The sequence below is a fragment of the Dryobates pubescens genome, chromosome 13 (genome assembly GCF_014839835.1).
Source record: "Dryobates pubescens isolate bDryPub1 chromosome 13, bDryPub1.pri, whole genome shotgun sequence".
Taxonomy (NCBI): domain Eukaryota; kingdom Metazoa; phylum Chordata; class Aves; order Piciformes; family Picidae; genus Dryobates; species Dryobates pubescens.
The window spans coordinates 22,673,275-22,696,437 of NC_071624.1; the positions used below are offsets into that span (position 1 = coordinate 22,673,275).

General features: G+C 59.8%; 1 protein-coding gene across 2 annotated transcripts in view; it reads right to left on the reverse strand.

Moving 5' to 3' along the window:
* The window catches only part of TMEM132E (transmembrane protein 132E), a 31,611-nt gene extending 9,022 nt beyond the window's left edge, over nucleotides 1-22,589 (reverse strand). For both annotated transcript variants that reach the window (XM_054166582.1, XM_054166583.1), the window contains exons 1-5: nucleotides 22,510-22,589; nucleotides 7,232-8,129; nucleotides 5,887-6,027; nucleotides 1,547-1,739; nucleotides 600-743 (exon numbers count right to left, since the gene is read on the reverse strand). In XM_054166582.1, coding sequence (XP_054022557.1) covers nucleotides 600-743; nucleotides 1,547-1,739; nucleotides 5,887-6,027; nucleotides 7,232-8,129; nucleotides 22,510-22,582 — 1,449 coding nt within the window. In that variant the 5' untranslated portion in view covers nucleotides 22,583-22,589. The remainder of the gene's footprint in view (nucleotides 1-599; nucleotides 744-1,546; nucleotides 1,740-5,886; nucleotides 6,028-7,231; nucleotides 8,130-22,509) is intronic.
* Between the last annotated feature and the right edge of the window lie 574 nt (nucleotides 22,590-23,163).

Below are 23,163 nucleotides of genomic sequence, written 5' to 3' on the forward strand. Positions count from 1 at the left end.
ACCAGGCTGGATGAGGCCTTGAGCAACCTGGCCTAGTGGGAGGTGTCCCTGCCCATGGCAGGGGAGTGCAACCAGATGATCTTTAAGGTCCCTTCCAACTCAAGCCATTCTATGGCTCTGTGACGGGGTGGGGTCTCAACCATGCAGCTCCATAGAATCATAGAATCAATAAGGTTGGGAAAGACCTCAGAGATCATCAAGTCCAACCTGGCACCCAACACCTCCTGACAACTAAACCATGGCTCCAAGTGCCACATCCAATCCCCTCTTGAACACCTCCAGGGATGGGGACTCCACCACCTCCCTGGGCAGCACATCCCAATGGCTAACAACTCTCTCAGTGAAGAACTTTCTCCTCACCTTCAGCCTAAACCTCCCCTGGCACAGCTTGAGGCTGTGTCCTCTTGTTCTGGTGCAGCTTGCCTGGGAGAAGAGCCCAACCCCCACCTGTCTACAACCTCCCTGCAGGGAGTTGGAGAGAGCAAGAAGGTCTCCCCTGAGCCTCCTCTTCTCCAACCTACACCACTGCTGGGAGTCAGCTCCCCTGGGGGAAGCTCAGCCCTGCACTAGGGCCACAAGAGCTCCCTCCCAGCACTCACCTTGATGATGTCTTCATTGTTGGACTTGCACTCAACCATGGTTGAGACATCCATGACGCCGCCGCTCAGCTCGATGGCGATGACCTTGACGGGAATGGCCACGGTCCGCCCTGTCAGGATGGCTGTGTTGATGATTTCTGTGTCCTGGGAACAAGGTGCAAAGGGGACCATCACCTTAGAGGGCAGCCTCTCCCCCTGGGGTCAGATCCAGGCTGGCCCCTCTCCTGCTCCAGCCCTGAGGCAGAGAAGTGTGTGCAGAGGTGGTTGGGACGTATGGATCTAGAGGTGCTGTGGGGCAGATCCCAGCTCACAGGAGGTTAGGGGTTTGGAAGGGAGCTCTGAAGATCTTCCAGTCCAACATCCCTGCCAGAGCAGGAGGAGAGAATCCAGCACAGCTCACACAGGAACACATCCAGACAGGGCTGGGAAGGCTCCAGAGAAGGAGACTCCACAACCTCTCTGGGCAGCCTGCTCCAGGGCTCTGGGAGCCTCACAGGGAAGCAGTTCCTCCTTGTGTTGAGGTGGAACCTCCTGTGCTGCAGTTTCCATCCATTGCACCATATCCAATCCCAGGGAGCAACTGAGCAGAGCCTGTCCCTGTCCCCTCCCTCCTGCCCCCCAGCCCTCAGATATTGATAGACATTTATTCAATCCCCTCTCAGCCTTCTCCTCTCCAGACTGAACAGCCCCAGGGCTCTCAGCCTCTCCTCCCCAGGCAGTGCTGCAGTCCCTCAGGCATCCTGGCAGCCCTGGCTTGGCCTCTCTCCCGCAGATCCCTGTCCCTCCTGACCTGGGGATGGATCAAGGAGGGATGAAGGGTGAACTGGATGACTTTATTCAATCCCCTCGCAGTCTCCTCTCCAGGTGGGGCTGGCAGGAGATCCCTCAGGGCGGGGGAGACCCAACCCTGCCCTAGCCTGACAGCAGAGGGGCAGGAAGGTGCTCACCATGGCCAGGGGCACAATGGCCCTGATGTCCCTCTGGATGACTGTCAGCTCTGTCACCACCTTCTCCAGGTCGGGCGGGGGGTTGCGGCCCCGGTAGTCGATGTGCCACATGATCCTGCGCGTCACAGACTGGCTGGTGAAGTTCTCCATCTCGAAATCCAGCTGCATGATCTCAGAGGAGAAGTCCTCATCCCTGGGCAGAGGACAGGAGAGGCTGGCGATGAGCTGGGTGCCCCCAAGCCCCACAGACAACCTCCCCCCAGGAGCACAGAATCGCCAAGGTTGGAAGAGACCTCAGAGATCATCAAGTCCAAGCTGGCACCACAGACCTCATGGCTAGACCATGGCACCAAGTGCCACATCCAAGCCCCTCTTGAACACCTCCAGGGATGGGGACTCCACCACCTCCCTGGGCAGCACATCCCAATGATGAATGACTCTCTCAGTGAAGAACTTTCTCCTCGCCTCCAGCCTAAACCTCCCCTGGCACAGCTTGAGACTGTGTCCTCTTCTTCTAGTGCTGGGTGCCTGGGAGAAGAGACCAACCCCCACCTGGCTACAACCTCCCTTCAGGGAGTTGGAGAGAGCAAGAAGGTCTCCCCTGAGCCTCCTCTTCTGCAGGCTAAGCAACCCCAGCTCCCTCAGCCTCTCCTCCCAGGGCTGTGCTCCAGACCCCTCCCCAGCTTTCTTGCCCTTCTCTGGACACCTTCCAGCAGCTCAACATCTTTCCTAACCTGAGGAGCCCAGAACTGGACACAGGACTCAAGGTGTGGCCTAACCAGTGCTGAGCACAGGGCACAATGACTTCCCTGCTCCTGCTGGCCACACTCTTCCTGATGCAGGCCAGGATGCCCTTGGCCTTCTTGGCCATCTGGGCACACTGCTGGCTCATGTTCAGTCTACTATCAACCAGTACCCCCAGGTTCCTCTCTGCCTGGCTGCTCTCAGCCACTCTGCCCCCAGCCTGTAGCACTGCCTGGGGTTGTTGTGGCCAATGTGCAGCACCTGGCACTTAGATGTGTTCAATCTCCTGCCCTTGGACTCTGCCCATCTGTCCAGCCTGGCAAGGTCGCTCTGCAGAGCTCTCCAACCCTCTAATAGCTCAACTCCAGCCCCCAGCTTGGTGTCATCTGCAAGACTGGCAACCCCAGGCTGCTCCTGCCTGCAGGCTTATCTCCTGCAGCTCAAACCCCAAGGGTCCCACACCCAGGACAGCAGCATGCTCTGGGTTGGCAAATAAGTCCCAGCACAAGAGTCCAGCACCAACTTTCCATCCCACTTCAAGGGGATCACACAGAAGAAGAGGCTCAAACACAGACAGCAGATGGGACAACACTGAGCTGCAGCTCAGCTGGGAGGCAGACAGGACCAAAGAGGGGATAACAGCCCCAGCTACAGGCTGGGGACAGAGTGGCTGAAGAGCAGCCAGGCAGAAAGGGACCTGGGGGTACTGGTTGACAGCAGCTGAACATGAGCCAGCAGTGTGCCCAGGGGGCCAAGAAGGCCAATGGCATCCTGGCCTGCATCAGCTCATCAAAACCCCACACATTTCACGTCACTGCTGAGGACAGCATGACCCAGAGCTAACAGAGAGGGAGCAAACCCTGTGGCATTAGCGGGGCAGGACAGGAGGCTGTGCACTGCCAAACCTGGCACCTGGGGTTGTGTCTAAGGGGACAATGGAACTCAGCAGGTGGTGTCCCTTGTCCTCTGCATCACAGCTTGGACATAGTGACAGCAGCAGTGAAAATCATTATGCCCTACCCCTGTGAGCAAACCTCTCCATATGTGATCCTTGCCTCCCACCTCTTTGTCCAACTTGCAAACCTCTTGGGAGGACTCAGGTCAGACTTCTCCATTGCTCCCAGAACATCCCCAAGGGACACCTAAGAGCCCCTACAAGCCACTAAGCCAGCAAAAGGCCCTGCAGAGCAGGAGGAGGAAAGGTGGAACCCCTGCAGAAGGGGACCCCAGGGCCAGCTCCACCCTTAGGGCAGTGTAGCACCTGCTGAGAAGGTCTCATCCATCTGGTGGGGGGGTGGTGGGGCAGGATACAGTTAGGTTTCTCTCTGATAAACATCTAAAGAGGGAAAGGGAGCAGGGAAAGAGGAGAGCAAGAAAGCAGGGCTGCAGCAAATCCTGCTCCCGCAGCAGGAACTGCCGTGGCAGCACAGCTGCTGTGCATGGGGTCCTGCTGGGACTCTGTGCCCCCCAAAACAGCTGTGGGGGTGCAAGGGGAATTGCCACTCACTCTGAAGGAGGGGGTATGGCTGCTCACTGCCTCTTCCAGTGCAAAGGATTAAACACAGCCAGAAAGAGCCATGCCCAAAAGTGAACCAGAGCTGTGGCTCCGTGCCAGGGGTGGTTCAGCGCTGGGACTCCGCACCACGGGGTGCTCCGAAGCGTCCCAGGAGCCCTGCCGGGGGCCAGCCATCATCTTCTGCCCTCCCTGAGCATCACCTGCTCTCAGCCACAGCAGAGGCAAGAGCTGGGCTGCCCAGACTTGGGGAATAACTTAGGATCCAGCTGCTGGGGTGCAGAACATTCTGAATTGGCCATTACCGCCCCACAGCTCAGGGCTCTCACTGCCTCCCTGCACAGCCAGCGCTGCGGGAAGCCCCCCAGAGCCCTGGGCAAAGCAAACTCCTCTAGCTGCTCAGCCTGGAGGGCAACACAGCTTTGAGTCATTCATCCTTTCCATTCTGTTAATATTTGATGGAGTTGTTTGTCTAAAAGGTGATTGTAATCACTTTAAATTCATCCTCCGTCTCTAACCTTTCCGAGGCTGATTTGAAGCGGCGGCAGACGGCGAGAGGGGGAAGGAGGAGAGCATCTCACTGCTGGCAGCCCTGGCACCTGCATGGATGTGCAGAGGATGGGGGGGGGGGGGGGAGGAGGAGGGAGAGAGGGGGCTGGTGGCCCCAGGGACACCTCAATGTCAGCCACAGGGTTGAGGGCTCGGGTGCTGAGGTTGCGTTTTTGCATCGGGGAGCAAGGGTGTGGGGTAAAGGGAAAATCAGCCCTCCAGGGCAGCCCTTTGGAGGGGTTTTCTGCAGGCAGCTTTGGAGCTCACAGCCAAAGCAGGCAGAGCTGAGGATCTCCTTTCTGCCAGAGCTCATCCCCAGTTTTGCAGGGGAGGGCAGAGGCTCAGGGAGGTCAGGACTGGTTTGACCACATCAAATCGCTTGCACCGCATCAACAAGCCTCGTCTCCCTTCCTGTAAAGACTCAGTGATGGAGATACCAGAGCCCAGGAACAGAGGAGCACCTGCTTCCCAGCACTGCAGGCTTTCCTTTGGGTGCTTCTGGCACTGTGCCCATCCCCTGCCCCTGCTTGCTGAGTCCTGCCCGTGTGGATGCAAGGAGCCAAGCTGCTGCTCGCCCTGGCATCCTCCGTGTGCTCACAGTTCCATGTCTCTCCTTCACCAGACTCTGCAGCCTCTGGGGTTTTCAGCTTGGCCTTGTAGGTCCTCACTCCTTAGATCATTCTCATTTCTGTTCCTTTGACTCTCCTCAACCAACCCAAGCCCTTCTTGGAGCCCCAGGTAAGGGCACTGTCCTGTCCAGCAAGGCAGAAGTGGCTGTCTCAGATGCTGCTGTGGTTCCGACCCTCATCCATCACCTTAGGGTCCAGATGGGACCTTCCCTAGGGACTGCCCTGCCTCCTTCCCAGAGGGTTACCAGCAAAGATCTGCTGCCTTTCATGGTATTAAAACTCCTTTAAAAAATGCAAATATTGTTCACCCCAAACTCAAGGAACCTCCCCAGCTTCACACTTCAGCCCCAAAATCCACCACGTGTGCCCACCAGCACCCACCACAGCCAGGAGATCCCAGCTCAGAGCCAGGGATGCAGCAGCTGAATAGTATCAGTCCCTTAGGAGGACACTGCTTGAGTCTCAGCTTGCTTGCCAGCATTGACCATGGAGCAGATCCCACCTGAAAACACAGCCTCACACCTGCCCTCCAGTCTGCCCTCCTCCAGCCACGAAATCCACCTTCACCTGCCCTGTAGCCAGCTGCACGCTGCCAGCCAAGGTTAAAAGCCTCACACACAATGCAGCCCCTTCCCATGACAAATGCGGGATCAACCCAGCCTCAGATGGACCGAGAGTTTGACCCCAAATTGGATCATTCCCCTTCAGTGCCTCCAAGTCCCAAGTCTGTGCCACGCTGTGCCTCCGTTTCCCCTACCAGCACCCACATGGCAGCGCAGCCAACCCAGGCATCCGGAGTGGGGATGGAGGCAGAGCTGCTTCGAGCCAAACCCCAGCATTTCCCCCACCTTCAGCACCTTCCACAAGGCCCCCAGGAATGGTGGGGATGGGGGAGGCTCCCTTACCTGGGCCCAGCACCATCCACCCTGGCCACATCGATGGTGGCGGTGGAATGCTTGCCGCCCGTCAGCAGCTCCGAGCTCACCAGCCACTGCCCGCTCCTCGACTTGGTGCTGAGCAGGTTGACACCCTTCTTGGCCTTCACCCTGTGGAGAGGGACAGTAAGGGCCAGGCCTTCACACTCAGGCACCTCTGGTCCCCCTGCCCCAGGCTCAGCGGCACTTTTTTGCTCCCAGTCCCTCCCGGCTGTCAGAAGCATCACCCAAGCTGCCTGCAGCAGCCATGGGATTGAGTCCCACCCCTGCCCCTCCTTATCATGGGACTTTACTCTGTCCACCCACCACCCCTCCAGCTGGAGTTGGAGCCCCCAGCCCCAGCACTGATCCCCCTGCACAGTACCATCCCTGTGGGGATGGATGTCCCTGGGGTGAGGGGCAGGACAGCCTCAAGTGCTGTCCCCCCCCGTGCCAGGGGCTCGCTGCTGCCCAGGGACACTTGCAAATGCCCTTCAAAGATACGTGGCAGGGACTTGCCCTCCCCTGCACTTAGGGACATGCAACACCCCAGTGCACACCCAGGTACTGGGGTGCTGAGCATCTCCTGCTCATTGCCCCATCCTGCTGCTCTGGGGCAGGAGGAGAGGGATTCAGGGAGGTTGTCCTCACTTCACTGTAGCCCCGTGGCCACATGGCACCTTGTCCCCACAGTGTCTGCCATCAAACCCACATCTGTTGTTGGGGTCCTAATGCCAGTGCAACTGGGAGGGCAAAGGCAGCAGTCCACAGTGGCAATGCAGAGATGAAAAAACCTGGATGGGCTGCTCTCCCCTCCAAGAATCTCCCACTGCAAAGCCCTAAAGCATTCCAAAACCACGTGCTGGCTACTCCTCTGGCCTTCCTCACCCTCCCACAGCCCTGCAGACCCAGCCCAGCCCCCAGCAGGTCCCATTAATAGAATCATAGAATTGTAAGAGTTGGAAGGGACCTCAAGGATCATCTGGTTCCATGAGCAGGGACACCTCACACTACAGCAGGTTGCTAAGAGCCACATCCAGCCCAGCCCTCAAAACCTCCAGGGATGAGGCTTCCACCACCTCCCTGGGCAACCTGTGCCAGTGTCTCACCACCCTCATGGGGATGAATGCCACACACCATCCTCATCCTCTCCATTCTGCCCACAGTGCCTGTGAAAATCTGCCCCCCAAGCTTCCAGCTGAGCTGGTCTGGCAAATTTAACGTTGGGGGGGAGAATTTTCAACCCACCACAGTGCCTTGGCACAGCCCAGCTGAAACAACCACCCCCCAAACACTGCAGCTGCTCCTGGGAGCGCGGCCAGCCCTGGGACCTTGCCTGAGGGTGAAGTGCTCCACGGTGGAGTTGGACATCAGGTAGAGGAGGATGCTCAGCACCTCCCCGGGCTTGAGGGGTTTGTCGGGCAAGCGGATGAAGACGTTGCCGTCCAGGCGGTGCTCCTGCATGGGCTGCCCGGGCGGGGGCTGCAGGAGGCTGACGCTGCCGATGCGCAGCAGCGGGTGCTGGGTGGGACCCTCCGTCCGGGCCGCCCCCGGCCCCCGGCGGGGCGCCGCCTCCCCAAGGCACTGGCCGGCCCCGTCGGGAGGGTGCAGGGTGTAGTAGAGCTCGGCTTGCTGGCTTTCTCCCGGCGCCTCCAGGCTCTCCTGGCCCTTCCGCCTGCCCGGCGGCGCCGCCGGGGGGCCGAACCAGGCGCGGGGCAGCTCAGCCTGCACCAGGCACATGGCCAGGGACCCCCGCAGGCGGCAGGAGCTCCTGACCTCCCGGGCGTCGCGGAAGGCGTGGAGCCGCACGCAGGGCAGCCTGTCGGCCACCTCGAAGTCGTCCCAGTCCCGGCCGGCCACGTAGAAGAGCACTTGGACCACGGGCTGGCTGGCCACCAGCCGCGGCTGGACGATGAAGGCGCGCACCTTCCAGTTCACCGTCAGGCGGTCGGGCACCTCCAGGGTGCTGGAGGGCTGCAGCTGCTCCTTGGGCAGCACCAGCCCCGTGCTGAAGGGCCCCAGGGTGACGTTGAGGACGGGCAGCTCCTTGGTCTGGAAGACGACGAAGGGCTCGGCGCGCTGCAGCGGGGCGCTGCCGTTGCCCGCCGGGCTGGCTCCCAGCTCCTTAAGGAAGAAGGCCAAGCGGGTGTTGGACAAGCGGTAGCTCACGGGCAGCGTGATGGCACCGGGGGGCTCGGTGGGCGCAGGGCTCGGGGCTGGGCCCTTGGCGTGGGCTGCGAAGGGAATGCGGAGTGCGGGTTAGTGCAGGGCGTCCTTGCGCTCAGCTCCCCGCTTTTGCTCAGCTCCCCCTTTTGCTCAGCTCCCTCCCTGTCCTCAGCCCCACCTTTTACTCAGCTCCCCCCTTGTGCTCAGCTCTCCCCCTTTTACTCAGCTCCCTCCTTGTGCCCAGCTCCCTCCCTGTACTCAGCCCCCCCTTTTAGTCAGCTCCCCCTCGTGCTCAGCCCTGCCTTGCACTCGGCTCAAGCGTTGTGTCCAGTTTTGGGCACCTCAATACAAGAGAGATGTGGAGGTGCTGGAGCCAGAGCAGAGGAGGCCAACAAAGCTGTGAAGGGCCCGGGGAATAAATCTAATGTAGAGCAACTGAAGGACCTGGGGCTGTTCAGCTTGGAAAAGAGAAGGCTGAGGGGAGACCTCATTACTCTTTACAACTACCTGAAAGGAGGTTGTAAAGAGGTTGGTGCTGGTCTCTCCTCACAGGTAATTAGTGATAGAACAAGAGGCAGTGGCCTCAAGGTGTTGGTAATTTTAGACTGGACATTAGGAAACATTTTTCAACAGCAAGAGTGGTCAGGCACTGGAATATGCCACCCAGGGAGGTGATTGAGTCGCCAGTCCTGGATGTGTTTAAAGGTGGTTTGGATGTGGGGCTTGGGGCTATGGTTTAGGGGTGACTTGTAGAGCAGGGTTAATGGTTGGACTTGGTGATCCTGAGGGTCTTTTCCAGCCTGAATGTTTCTGTGAGCCCCAGGGCAGGGAGAGCAGACCCAGGCAGGTGCAGTCCAGCACTGTGGCAGGGAGAAGCTGCTGCTTCAGTCCCCAGGCCTTTCACAAGAGCAACAGAAGCCTGGCTGGGTTTCTCTCCTGCAAACCAAGAATGCAGAAGACCTCCTTGGGACCTCAGGCATTATTGTGCTTCCCAGAGTGGCTCCAGCCTCACCAAACCCACTCTCAGCGTGGCTTGGGCTGTGCAGTGAGGAGGGAAGCTGAAGGTGCTGCCCAGGGCTGGGCCAGAGTATGATCACAGAATCAATAAGGTTGGAAAAGACCTCAGAGATCATCAAGTCCAACCTGTCACCCAGCACCTCCTGACAACTAAACCATGGCCCCAGGTGCCACATCCAATCCCTTCTTGAACACCTCCAGGGATGGGGACTCCACTCTGCCCTGTACTGTCCCTGGGGAGCCCATAGCTCTGCTTACCCAACCCAGGAGCCATGCCAAGGCACCAACTCAAAGAGCGTGGAGCTACTCGTAGAAACAGGGCACAAGTGGCTACCTCCAGCAGACAGTTTCTCCAGAGGCTCATTATCAAAGATGAGGCAGGGCCAGGCTAATTTTTTGCTGGCAGATCCCATCAGATCTCTCCAGTCAGGGCTTTCCCTCCTGCGTTCAGCTCCCAGATCACGCGGGAAGTTGACCAAACAGGCTCCTTCACCCCAAAACTGCTCTGTCCTTGCAGGCTGCTTCTCAGGGTGATGTCACCACCAGCCTGTCACCCCCCCACCAGGGGTGCCACCCACACTGTGCCATCCCTGTGCACCAAAGCTGCCTCAGCCTACATTTTTCCAGGCACGGGCAAGACTTGGTAGGGAAGCAATGGAGATGATGTTGGTGCCACCTTGTGCACACCCCAGCAGCACTCAGGTCTGACAGCCCCTCAGAGACCCCTTTTGCCCTTCAGAGACCCCTTTTGCCCTTCAGAGGTCCCTTCTGCCCTTTGTTTTGCCTACTTTGCTTTACAAAACTGCATAAGCACCGTTCCAGCAGAGCAGGCAGCCCCTGCCAGGCAGCGTGGAGATGCCACATGCTGCCAGGGCCCTGAGCTGCCCCAGCCCCTCAGGAGGAGCCATCACCCCACAGCCAGAGCCAGCAAGCAGAGAAAAAGCCTGGGAAAGCCTGGCTGCTCGGGCAGCCAGCGTGGAGCTGGGCCCATGGCACACGCTCTGCTGGCAGCCAGGGGAGGCTGGAAGGCATCTCAAGGTCTTTGCTTCCACCAGCAGCTGCCAGTGATTCCCAGGAGACCTGGGCCCCAGCCCCAGTCAGCTCTCCGCCAGCCCCTGGCACTCCCCACGCCTGGCTGATTGCAACTGCTCCCAGGTGGCTCCCGAGCAGGAGAGCCCAAATTAGCCACCGCAAACGGCAGCCAAAGACATGGGTGACAGCTCGGCTCGGGGAACGGCTCAGCCCCCTCCACAACAGCCTGCTGGGACCCCAGGGCTTTCCCTAGGCGGGAGGGGAGCCTCGGCCAGGCCCCCAGGGCTGAAGGGGCAAGGGGACCCCGCAGCCCACCTGGGGAGCTCGCTGCCGCGGGCACGTTAAGCAGCTTACAGGGCTCATAAAGGGATTAGTGCTCGAGAGGGGAACAGGCAGCGCCCACAGCTCCACCGCCTGGGAGCAAATGCGCCTGAGAGCCAGGCAGAGAATTCCCCCGGAGCCAAGGGACACGCTGCTGGCACCGCCGCGGAGGCCACCGGGTTGGCACCGCCGTGGGCACAGCCCTGGCAGTGACTCACTAACCCTGCTCCCCACCGCGCCCAGCCTGCCCGCCCCCTCTGTTTTCCCACCTCCCACACAGCCTGGAGCTGCAGGAGAGGTGCTGAGCCCCTGGGGAGAACCTCGCGAAGGTTGCTTTCTGCCACTCAACGTCAAGGTTTGTGCCCGGCCAGGGCTGCTCCCTCCGTCCTCAGGCAGCAGATACTTCCCCAGGCATGAGATTAGCTGTGATGAAGGATGCAGCAGTGGAGCAACACGAGCCCAGAAGCTTGGGTGAGGGAGCAGCAGGCCCAAAGCAGGGCTGGGGGCAGCCAGGGCAAGAGATGACATTTAACTGACTCATGGAAACAGCATCAAGGTCTTAGCCCTGAGAAGAACCTCTGGGGTGTGGGCAAGGATCAGGTCATTTCACAAAGACAACCTAACCCCCCCCACAGCCACCCAGCTCAATGCCTGGCACTGCCCTGAGGGAAACCCCCTCCTCAGGATGGTGCAAAGCACCTGGTGTCACCTCCTGTCCCTTGAGGGGGAGGAAGGGAGAGCCTCTGTGCCGGCTTCTGTGCCGCCCCAGCGAGCACTCAGCCTCCTGCTGGCAAAGGGGCAGCCCCTGCCACCCCTCACACTGAGAGGGCAGAACCTGCTGGGGTTTTGTCTTCCATCTGGCACCCAGCCCCAGCTCGTGGCAGAGACCCCCCAGCTCGAACCCCCTGCCAGCAACTGGCTCCTTCCTCCTTGCCGTGGGGCTTCTCAGATTGCCAAGAAGGGTTGTGTGGAGGGGAGGCAAAGCTCCTCTGCCCCTGCAGCCAGGCTGGCACCCCGCTCAGCTCGGGTAAGCCACCACAGCAGCTCCAGCTCCAGCCCCAGCGCCAAACCCACGCACGGACCTACACCTTGGCCATGCTGGTCGGGAACAGGGCTGAGCTGGCATGGAGAGACTGGTGATGGTCACAATTAATTCAGCACAGGAGGACTGCCAGCAGCCAGAGCAGCTCTTTCCTTCCACAGACAGCGTGCATGGAAATGATGCTGTCATCTGTCACCAGAAGGGGGACAGCGCCGGCGCCTCCACTCCTTGGCCACAAACTAATCCTGCCCAGAGAGGGTCTAACTCGGTGACATCCAGCCTAGGGGGGTGAGGGGCAGGAGGGTGGACCACAGCCCAGTCCAGCCCAAATCTCTGCAGCCTGGAAGGACAAAGGGTAGGGAGAGAAGGAGGATGTGTGGCTGCATGGATGCTGGCTGGGTGGCAAGAAAAAAAGAGTGGGTAAGGATAGAGGAACCAGCAGAGAGGGTGGGTGGGTGGATGGATGGATGGATGGATGGATGGATGGATGAATGGATGGATGGGAGACACACAGATGAGAAATGGCTGGACAAGAAGAGAATAGCAGTAGGAAGAGGGAGAAGAGGCAATGGGTGGAAGGATGCACAGCACAGAGGCTCAGAAGCCAGGCAGGCAGGAAGGACAAGCAAAAGAGCTCAGGAGATTCCTGCCCCACACCACTGTAGCCAGCCCCTGCCCTGGTTTCTGGGAGCTCCTGGGAGGGAAGGTGGCTCTCATGCCCCCACCTCTGGCTGGGTTTGGGGGGGACAGGAGGGTTAAGCCCTGGTCAGTGGCTGTGCCCTGCATGGGGCTGCAGTTAACGGGATTTGCAGCGCCTGACCTGCATTCCTGGGTTTATTAGGCTGGCGCAGAGGGGACCATATGGTCCTTCCACGCTCCCAGCTCAGCACCGCCAGCAAAAAGCAGCTCTCTCTGCCTGGCCAGGCTCCCGCTGTCCTGGGGGCTGCCTGGACCCTCCCAGACCGAGAGCCACCCCAGCAGGATGGGGCAGAACTCTCTGTGCCTCCTCCTTCCCACCTCACAGCAGCCTGTGGGGAGCCACCTGCGGCCCACGGTGGGGAGAGCAGGGCAAGAGACAGAGATGGAAACACACAACTGCCAGCAGCCCCCTCCCTGAGCCCCCCACATCTGCCTGGCCAGATGTGCCCCGTGCCAGCCACAGCCATGTGGCCAGATGGGCTGAGCTCTCCCCACGCTGAGTAGGGGCACACAGGGACAGTGGCAGCACCCTCCAGTCCTTCCTTAAAATCAAGGTGAGCCTCCCCCCCCCAGATCAAGGGGTCTGGCTGCTTCTGGGGGTCTGCAGCACCAAAAGTGTCTCACTCTTCCCCTCCATTCTCCCCAGACCCAGCCACACATCAGGGTGACAAGGTGATGATCTTACCCCTGAACTAGGGAGGTAAGGCCAGGACAAGCCACTGCCTCAGTTTCCCCACATGGGTCCCCTTGTCAAGGCCTCCACTGCATGGAGTCACCACCTGCCACACTCCTACTGGGGAATGCTGAGGTCAGACAAGACAGATGGACACAAGGGAAAAGAGGCCAGCAGGGGACATCAGCTCCTTCACCTTCCCTTCTTGCCCTGGACCCCCAGCAAACAGGGCACAGGGGGAAAGCAGCACAGCCCCTGCTCCCACTGCAGCCTCACCCCTGCTCCCAGCTACCATCCCAAGCCTCCTCCTCCTTCTCCAACACCAAAGCCAGCACTGAGCTGCAGCTCAGCCCCAGCTGCCTGCCATAGGGATCGCTTGAGCCACGCTGCAGGGGGGATGCTTATCCCAGCTTATCCCATGGGATGCAGCGGGGGCTCCCAGCACGTATATCCCCACTTAACAGGGGAAGAGCAGGGAAAAGCACTAGGAAAGAGGGAGGGGATATTTGAGGTCATGTCAGGAGGGTGAAAACCTCTTGCTGGTAACAGGCAGCACTGGAGGAGGCTTGGTGCATCCAACAGACCAGCCCAGCTCTGACAATCCTGCTGACGTGAGACAGGAGCCCCAGCTCCTGTGGCTCCTGCCAGGCCACCACCATGTGCCATGGCCAAAGCCAGTCCATCACAGCTGGGCTGCCATGGTGGTCCCACCTAGGAGCAAGTCAGGAGAGCTGTCCATGAAGCAGTGGCTTGAGTTGGCATGATGATAAAACCCTCACTGAATCCACGAGGAGGGATGGCAGGGGTGTGGCAGAGAGCTATGCCATGGTCCCTAGCAGAGAGCTATGCCATGGTCCCTAGCAGAGAGCTCCACACTCACTACCAAGTTCAGCTCAGAGACCCCTTTGGAAGGCTTTCAGTGGTCACTGGTCCCCAGGATTCCTGGCCATGGGATGAAAAGCCCAGGGGGATTTCATGAGAGGCCCAAGACCCTGGACAGAGGTCCTGGGACTCTGCAAACCACAGGGGCACAGCAACCACATCTCCACAAACATTAAGCAGGGGCTGATGCTTCTTCCAGTCACAGGGCTGGCTGCAATGTCCAGGCTGCTCATGCTGCCACCCTGCCCAGATCCAGCCCCAAAGCAGCGTGGCAAGGCAATGACCCTGCCCCTGAATCAGGGAGATGAGGGCAGGACATGCCACTGCCTCCATGTGGTAAGCACTCAGATGAGACAATAGGGTGATGGATCTGCTCCAAACACCAAGAGCCAGGAGACCACAGCAAAACCCCACAGCCCCCAAAGAAGAAGCCCAGCCCAGATGTTCCCCACCAGGCCACCAGCACAGATGTCTCCACCACTGTTTCAGTTCAAGCCAGCATAAAATCATAGATCCATAGAATCAAACAGGCTGGAAAAGACCTCAGAGATCATCAAGTCCAAGCTGTCACCCAACACCTCCTGACAACTAAACCATGGCACCAAGTGCCACATCCAATCCCCCTCTTGAACACCTCCAGGGATGGGGACTCCACCACCTCCCTGGGCAGCACATCCCAATGGCCAATCTCTCTTGCTGGGAAGAACTTCCTCCTCACCTCCAGCCTAACCCTCCCCTGGTACAGCTTGAGACTGTGTCCTCTTGTTCTGGTGCTGGGTGCCTGGGAGAAGAGACCAACTCCCTCCTGGCTACAACCTCCCTTCAGGGAGTTGGAGAGAAGAAGAAGGTCTCCCCTGAGCCTCCTCTCCTCCAGGCTAAGCAACTCCAGCTCCCTCAGCCTCTCCTCACAGGGCTGTGCTCCAGACCCCTCCCCAGCCTCATTGCCCTTCTCTGGACACCTTCAAGTCTCTCAATGTCCTTCTTGAATTGAGGGGCCCAGAACTGGACACAGGACTCAAGGTGTGGCCTAACCAGTGCTGAAATAAAGCCAGCCTGCTCACCTGAGCATCCCACAGACCCTTGTCTGAAGCTTCAGAGCCCCAAAATCTGGTGGTCCAGGTTTTGCCCCCACAGCCACCAGGGCTTAGCACCAAAAGGAAACATAGCTGGCAAATGCCAGAGATGTGCCACACCTGGAGCTTCCATACCTGGATGCCCCAACAGCTGGATGATCCAGCAAGAGGTGGCCCTGGCTCCCAGGGGAAGGGTCAGGCTCACACAATGTCTCCTAGGACAAGGAGCAATGTAAGCTGCAGCACAGAAGGTTCCACCTCAACAGGAGGAGGAACTTTCTTCCCTGTGAGGCTCCCAGAGCCCTGGAGCAGGCTGCCCAGAGAGGTTTGTGGAGTCTCCTCTCTGGAGCCTTTCCAGCCCCATCTGGATGTGTTCCTGTGTGACCTGTGCTGGATTCTCTGCTCCTGCTCTGGCAGGGGGGTTGGACTGGATGATCTCTTTGGGTCCCTTCCAACCCCTGTGATTTCACCCATCCCTTTCCCTCCCCACCCCATAGCACTGATCCCTGCCATGGTACACTCCCACCCAAGTGGGGTCAGCCCCTCCAAACACCCTAAAAAAAACACCCCAACAAAAGGGGGAACCAGAAACTCCACACCTCCACCCAAAACCTCAATCAGCTCCAACATGAGCCCCCCCTCCACTCTGCCCCTCCATGCAGCTGGGGCAAAACCCACCCAGTAATGAACCACAAGCAAAACCACAAAGTACAAGCAGGTCCCTGGGGGGACCCTCCAAAACATTTCCCCAGCAGCCAGAGCCATGGAAATCAGTTTGGGGTGACATAAATACGAGCAGCTCTCCTCCCCCTCCAATGCACCAAGAGCCTCCATCTCCAGCCCTAGCTAGCTGGGACTCAATTAAGTGAATAATGAGCAGAGATTGCAGAATTGCCTTCCCCAGCACACGACAGGGAGATGGCTGCAGCCACGAGGGAGGGACGAGAGGGACCCAGGGTACTCCCAGCCCCCAGCTCTGCCAATGGCCACATTGCAGGGCTGGGAAGGACTGCAACACTCAGCCTGAGAGGTTAAAACTGGTCCAAGGTTTCCCCAGAGCAGCCTGGGGTAAGAATTCACAGAATCACCCAGGTTGGAAGAGACCTCAAAGATCATCAAGTCCAACCTGTCACCACAGACCTCATGGCTAAACCATGGCACCAAGTGCCACATCCAATCCCCCCTTGAACACCTCCAGAGATGGTGACTCCACCACCTCCCTGGGCAGCACATCCCAATGGCTGACAACTCCCTCAGTGAAGAACTTTCTCCTCACCTCCAGCCTAAACTTCCCCTGGCACAGCTTGAGACTGTGTCCTCTTGTTCTGGTGCTGGTTGCCTGCCTGGGAGAAGAGAGCAACCCCCTGCAGAACAACTGAATTGAGCTTTCCTGTGAGCAGCAGTGCTGGCTCCAGAGAGGGTTCTAAACTCATGTCCAATACAGGGTTGTGCTTACACCCGGTGGGCACTGCTACATTCCCCTTTCTCCTAGGTCCTTCAGACTTCTCCCACTCCAAAAGGCCCAGCCCAGCTTCCTCAGCAGAAGCAATCAAACAAGAGCTGCCAGTGGGCCGTGGCCCTGGGCCAGCACTCAGCCTGTATTGCCCAGGCTGGCAGCAGTGAGCAGAAGGGAACCATCCCAGCACCACGCTAGGCTGTGGTGCTGAGCTCTGCATTTCCTTCAGGGAATTATTACAAGGGAGGGGCAAAACCCAAATCATAAAAAGGAAAGAAAAGGGAAAAAAAACAAAAAAAACCAAAAAGAAGCACAGAACCTAGAGGAATAAATAAATATGGCCTAAATGGGATGTGCTGTGCAGAGGCACAGCCTGCCATAAATTCCCTGAGCAGGAAAGGCTTTTACACAGCAGCTACTTTAGAGCAATTTCCACAAATCAAAGCCAGGGCCAGGCTGGGGACAGGAGGGGCCTTTGCAGAGGAAGAAGAAGAAGGAAAACGAAGAAATTAATTAAAAGGGAGGGGAGGAAGGGTTGAGGGAGTGCCTGCCCATGAATATCCACAGGGAGGTAGCCCTTTCCTTTCAGAGGGCAGGGGAAGAGCCCCGGGATAAAGACAGCAGCCCCTGACATCCCAGCCCGTGCTGTGGTAGGTCCTGAGCTGGGTTCCCACCCAAGGTGGATTCTTCCCATGCCAGAAGCTGAAAGCAGCCTCCCAGGACTAGGTGGGCACGGATGGGTCCCCAGAAAGAGACCCAAACCCCTGGGCAACCAGAAGTAAGAGGAAAGGCCACAGGAGAGAAGCCTGAAGGCTGGGCTGGGGAAGAAGGAATAGGGACAGCAGCTCCCAAGGAAGAAGCTCCTAGCATCATGGTGTTGGGCCAAAGACAATGCAGTGACATATCCTGCTCAGGTGCCCCCTGCTGCCTCTCCCCATCTCCTCCCACCATGGCCAGGAGCAGGAACATCCTCCCCACTGCCTCCAAATCTGAACATCCCCCAGGCTGCGTCTCCCACACTGCCACTGCCAGCCCAGGCTGTGCCAAGTGACACATTACAGACTGATTAGACACTGATTAATGTGTGTGTGTGTCCCCCCCCAATGACATGTGTCAGGCTGCATGCAGAGCTGGAGCAGGATCCCATTCCAGAGGCACCCAAGGAGCCCCAGATCGACCCAGACCCCAACAACCAGGGCTGGAGTCCAGAGTCAGCCCCAATCCACACCCCAGCAGCCCCAGAGGCAGGGCTGGGGACTTCTTCACCAGGCTGGGGACTTCTTCACCCAGCAAAGCAGCCACAGCAGCAACCCCACACAACTCAGATCCATCCCTGTCTGCTGGTAACGGGAAGGAGGGCAGCCGGCAGCCACACTGAGCCGGCAGCAGCAGGAGGCACTGAGCTCTCAATCAGATTTATTTCCAGAGGGAAAACACAGCTTATCCTTCAAGGAAAAAATAAAATACATTTAATATTAATTAATTCCCAGCCTTTGCCAGCCCTGGGGAAGACCCCAGCCCAGTCAAGCTGGCTTCATCAGGGCAAAACCTGCCCCGTTCAGTCCTGCAGGGCTCGGGAGGTGACGGCGCACTGCGAGCGAGGGAAAGCCACCTACAGCATCCCCCTGGGCTTGTAGCAGGGCTATTGAAAAATGAAGGATGGCAAATATTGTCCAATTAATGGGAAAATGCTTGCCAGCAGGAGACAGAGGCTTCATCACACCATTGTGAATTGCCTTGATTAGGGCATCCTCCCGGGAGGCCAGCCCAGCACCCAGCCAGCAGTGAGGGAGCTGTGCCCAGCGGGGAGCAGCAACGGTTCAGGTAACAGCTTAGGAAAGCCCCCAGCCTCTGCGTCCTCAACTCGGGGGCATTGGGAGGAGGACAAAGATGAGCTTCTAGCTCCTCTCCCCTTGGTGAGGAGCGCCAGGACCTGCCTGACTTCACACCACTGAACCACTTCTCCCTCCGGCGTCGCGCACGGACAAGCTCCCCGGGGCAGGACGCCGTCCCCAGAGGCACCGATGGGGGTCCCCAGCCCTGTCACAACGCGTCCCACCCCGGGGGGGGCTGCTCGTTAGCAGAGCCTTGTATTTAATACTAAAAGACTGATTAGATTAGCAAGAGTGACCTTTTCCAGCTGAATGAGACGCTCCTAGGACGGCAGTGACAGGCACCGACAGCTGGCGGATCCCTCCCTCCCTCCCCACGCCCATCGAGGGCTATTTTGGCCAGGCAGATGCCACGAAAATAAACCAGGCTATGCCATGCAAGCACCCTTCCCTCACCCATCATCTCCTGGAACAAGGCCACGTCCTGCCACCCACCTCCCTACCCGAGCTTGGGGAGCTACAGGAGGGAACAGAGCTGGAACATGCTGGTGCAGCACCAGGGATGCTCTGCAGGGACTTGGCTGGCTTGGTTTTTTCCTTTCCTCCTCTTTTTATTTAGGGTGCAGGGAGGTTGGGCAAGGAGGGACCTCAGCAGCCAGTCATGGTGGGGTGAGTAAAGTGTAGCACATAAGAAAAAAAATCCACCAAAATAGGCAGGTTTCTGGGAAGGAAAAATCGCTGAGCAATGCCCAGCCTGGGGGCTGCTGCTGCCTGCTGCCCTGCCTTAGTTTCCCCTGGCAATGCAGCAGGGCTGGGCCCGGGGTGTGGCGTGGTGCACACACACAGACAGGTGCCAGCCCAAATGGGATGGTCCTGGCCAAGGCTATTGAGTCACCCAATGCACCTCGAAATCCCCAGGGCCAGACCCTGCCATGGATGCTTGCCAAAATCAGCCCTCAGAGGATTTCCAGCCCACCACTGACAGCATCGACACCCCCCCGTCCCCCCTCCCCGTTCCTCCCCTCCCCCCCGTTCCCCATCCTCCTCTCCATCCACAAGGGGACAAAAGGGGGAGAGGAAAAGGCAATTTCCCGGTGGGGTGTTCAACTTCACACCCCCACATCCCAGCACAAACACCCTGCTGGGATTTAAGGTATTGAGGTTGGGAGGGAAGTGGAGTGAGCCCTGGGGTCACGCAAGGACATCCTGGAGTCAAACCCCTTTCTGTTTCCTCTGGCACGACCCCCTTTGCTGCAGCACCAAAGGCAAAACTTGAGCCAGGTTTCACCCAGCTCGGGCCAGCTCCTGCCCTCTCACCTGCCTGCCAGGGCAAGGGAAGATTCTATTGCCCCCTCTCCGCTGCTGGCTGGAGCTAAGGACCCTCGGAGGCTCAGATCCCATCGGCATGGGCAGGATGGGGGGTGGTTAAAGGAGCAAAGCCCGGGTGCAATTCCCGGTTCGGTCGTTAAGTGAGCAAACGCCGGGCGTACGTCCCCGGCTCGCAGCAGGTTACTGCGCATCTCCACCTGCTGGTCTGAAAATCTCCCGGCCACGAGAAGCTCTGAGCTGAAACAGGGATGCAGGGTGGGCTGCATCCCCGCTCTGAAACCCCCGCCACCACCACCAAGCATGGAGCCACGGACCACAGCACCACTCTTCACCCCCAGCCCCAAGCCTGGGACGTGCCCACGGAAGGGAACAAGCTGTGGGAGACAGGAGAGTAGCACAGCCCCACTCCCACCGACAGCAGGATGGAGGTGCTGAGGCTGTAGGGTCCAGCATAGGACCCCAAGCCTGCCTTGCAAGCCAGGACAGAACGTGAACAGCCCCAGCATCCCTGGACCACTGCCTCTGGGCTAGTACCGCCTCTGGGAGGGGGAAACTGAGGCATGCTATGGGGACAAGGCTCCGTGGGCAGAGAGAAGATGCAGGTGTCCAGGCTCAAGGCCATGGACAGTGCCAGCTCTTTTGCAAACTGGTGGCTAAATCCCCTCCCCATTGCCACATCCGGCAGCTCCCAGCACAACCATGCCAAGCACATGCCACACACACACACACCCCGCTGGCACCCTCCACCGTGCTGTGGCCCCAGGGTCCATCCGTCCCTCCTGCAAGCCCTGGGGACACCCTGGGGCCATCCCACCCTTTCTGGAACCGGCTGATGCAGGGCTGGCAGCCAAGCGGCTCCCAGGGCTGCCGGGAGCCAGCAGGGGAGCGCGGCAGGGTCGAGACTGGCACCGAGGATCATTCTCAAACGAAAAACGCGAGGGAAAAAGAGAATAAAACACCCCCAGGCAGGAAAGCAGGGAGCTGCTCCGCTGCCAGCTGACCCCTGCTGCCACCCCAGCGGTTTGCAGGGAAGGCTGAGAGAATCCGAGGCTCACAGACTCCTTTTCCGGCTCCCTCCAAGAGGTTTATTTGTCCGGGAGAGGCCGAAGCGGCAGCGAGGGCAGCTGCACATCCTGAAAGGAGCCTCAAAACTCCTGCCAGAGGCTCCTCTCTCTTTGCCTGCCCAGGAACCCTCCTGCAGCAGCGTGGTGAGCCCCAGCCACAGCACAGGGCCCCCCTCCCCTCACCCGCTTCACACCGGCACTGCCACCACAGGGACCCCCTCCCACCTATGGCACCCCACCCGCAGCCCGGAACCTAGATCCCAGCCTGGTATAAAGCAGAAGCCTGAGCCGTGGGGGGCTGCCGATGCCCCTGCAGCAACACAGGGGCTTAAAAAACACCCAGATGAGGATCGGGCGGAGGGGGGCTGTACCCAGCCACTGCACCAGCAGCAGTTCCTGGTGGCTCACTTGCACAGGGATATTTCCCAGCCTCTCTGCCAGCAAAGCTGCCGCGCAGCCCGAGATGGATGAATCTCACCCAGGCAAGCTGAGGAGGAGGAGGAGGAGGAGGAGATTGCTCTACCCCACCGGCGGCCCGAGCCCTGCCTGCAAACCCACCTCCCCGCCGCTCCCAGAGAGGAGCTGTGCCCACCAAGCCCTGCCTGGGCAGTACCACGGGAAACAGCCAGCCCTGGGGGGGCAGGGGGGCAGCGTCTGCGTTAGGTTGTGCGGCTCACCAGCCCGGAGCATGTCTGCTCCGGCTCCTCTTGTGGAGTCAGAGGGTTTTAAGGGTGAAAAGCCCCTGCCACATCCCCGCGATGCTCCCAGCATCCCCCCTCCTCATTTCACCACTGTGGGCGAGCAGCTCCCCAAAGAACCTCGGGGTGGGGTGGGGGGGTGGGCTGCAGATGCCCAGGAAAGCCCTGTCCGAGCTTCAGGAGCACCTTGACTACGAGCTGCCGGTGCCAAACGGAGCTGGGCAGGGATCAGAGACCGCTCCAGTTTCGGGGGGGGGGGGGGGGATCTGAGCTGGACAGCACAGCTCCCAGCCCCTGGGACACTATGAGGCCGCGAGCAGAGCTGGACTGAAGGAGGGGGTCCGAGTGCCTCCGCCGCCGCCTCCCCCGCGCCGACTGCAGGCAGCCCCCCGCTTCCTGCTCGGCTGCCGGGGAAAGCCGCTTTAAGTGGAGCATCTGGGTTGGGGGGGGGGGGGCTTGTTTTACACGAAACCCCTCGGAAAAAAAAACAGCCAGGGAAAACAGCCCCGCGCCCCACAGGATGCGTGACCCCTCTCCGGCCTCGCCCGCCGACAAAAAAAGCCTCCAGCAGCAGGTGCCACTGTCCCCAGGGCTGTCAGCAGGCATCGCACGACAGCGATCTGGATGCGACTCGGTGCAGGGCAGCGGGGAACCCCCCCACCGCCGCCCAGGCCGCAGCCAGCTAGGGGCATCGCCGGCCACCCCCAACCCCACGGTGGAGGGGATCAGAAAAGAAGCGGAGGGACGAGAAGCTGCGCCCCCCCCAACCCCCCCCCCCCCCCCCCAAAATGATGCCGCCTCGGTAGCGCCTGCCCTGTAAACTCAGCACAGGCTGGGAAAGTGCCCGGACGCAGGTCTGGGGGATAAGCGAGGGGATAATAGCGGATAAATGCCCTGATCCTCCTGCTGAAGCAGCTCTGCAGCACGGAGACAAGAGCCGGGGGGAGCTGGAGGGGGGGGGGGGGGGGAAGCGGATCGCCCCCTCGCCTCATGTGCCCCCCTGGCACCTCGCTCGCTGCCCGGCGACAAGCTCGCCGCAGGCGCTGGCGGCACAAGCTGGCATCTCACTGAGCCAGGAATAAACTCCAACCTGCACCCATTTCGTTGGCGGGGGCGGGGGGGGGACGGGGGACGACAGAGGACCCGGGGAGGTGGCGGCGGCTGCGGGAGCCGGCGGCTGGGGGAGCCGGGCGGTGTCCCAGCCGAGCGCGGAGGGGTAGGCAGCTGCCCCTGGGGGTAGGCTCATGGGGCTGGAGGGGGGGTGCTGGGGGGTGCAGTCAGACAGATCGCATACAACACATTCCCCCCCTCTACCCCCGCCCGCACTTACCGGGGAGCAGCAGGGAGCAGAGGCAGCAGAGCAGCGCGGCCGGCCCAGGGCGCATCTTCTCCGGAGAGGCCATGGCAAGGTGGGGGATAGTCAGAAAGCCGGGGTGGGAGGTGGTGGGGGGTGTGGGGGGGGAGGCTCGGAGCCACCCCCCGTGGCAAAAAAAAAATAATTAAATAAATAAAAGTAATCCAAACGGAGCACCCAAAAATGAAAAACAAAAACCACCACCAAAAGGCAGAAATCCCCTAAATCCAACCACGTGCGAGCCGGGACCCGCAGCCAGCCAAGGAATTTGGGAACGGGGGGTGCTCAGCTCCAGGTTGCGGGGGGTGGGGAGGAGGCAAAGCCGAACCCCCCCCCCCCAGTTCAGCGAGCAGGGCGCCCCATCTCCGGCCCCCCACCCCTCCCCACCCCGCACCCCAAACCTGCCGCAACAACCCACCCCCCCCCCCTCCCCGGTGCCTGCAGGGCGACCGGGGAGCGCCCAGCCAGCGGGGGCGGGTTCCCCTCCTCTTCCTCCTCCTCTTCCTCCCCAGGAACCGGGGGAGGGAAGACCACGTGTAACCCCCCTCCCGGAAAGATAAAAAAGCGAAGAAAAGCTGCGCTGATGATGGATGCTGCTGCAGGGCTAGCAGGTTGCCAACCCCCCCCCGC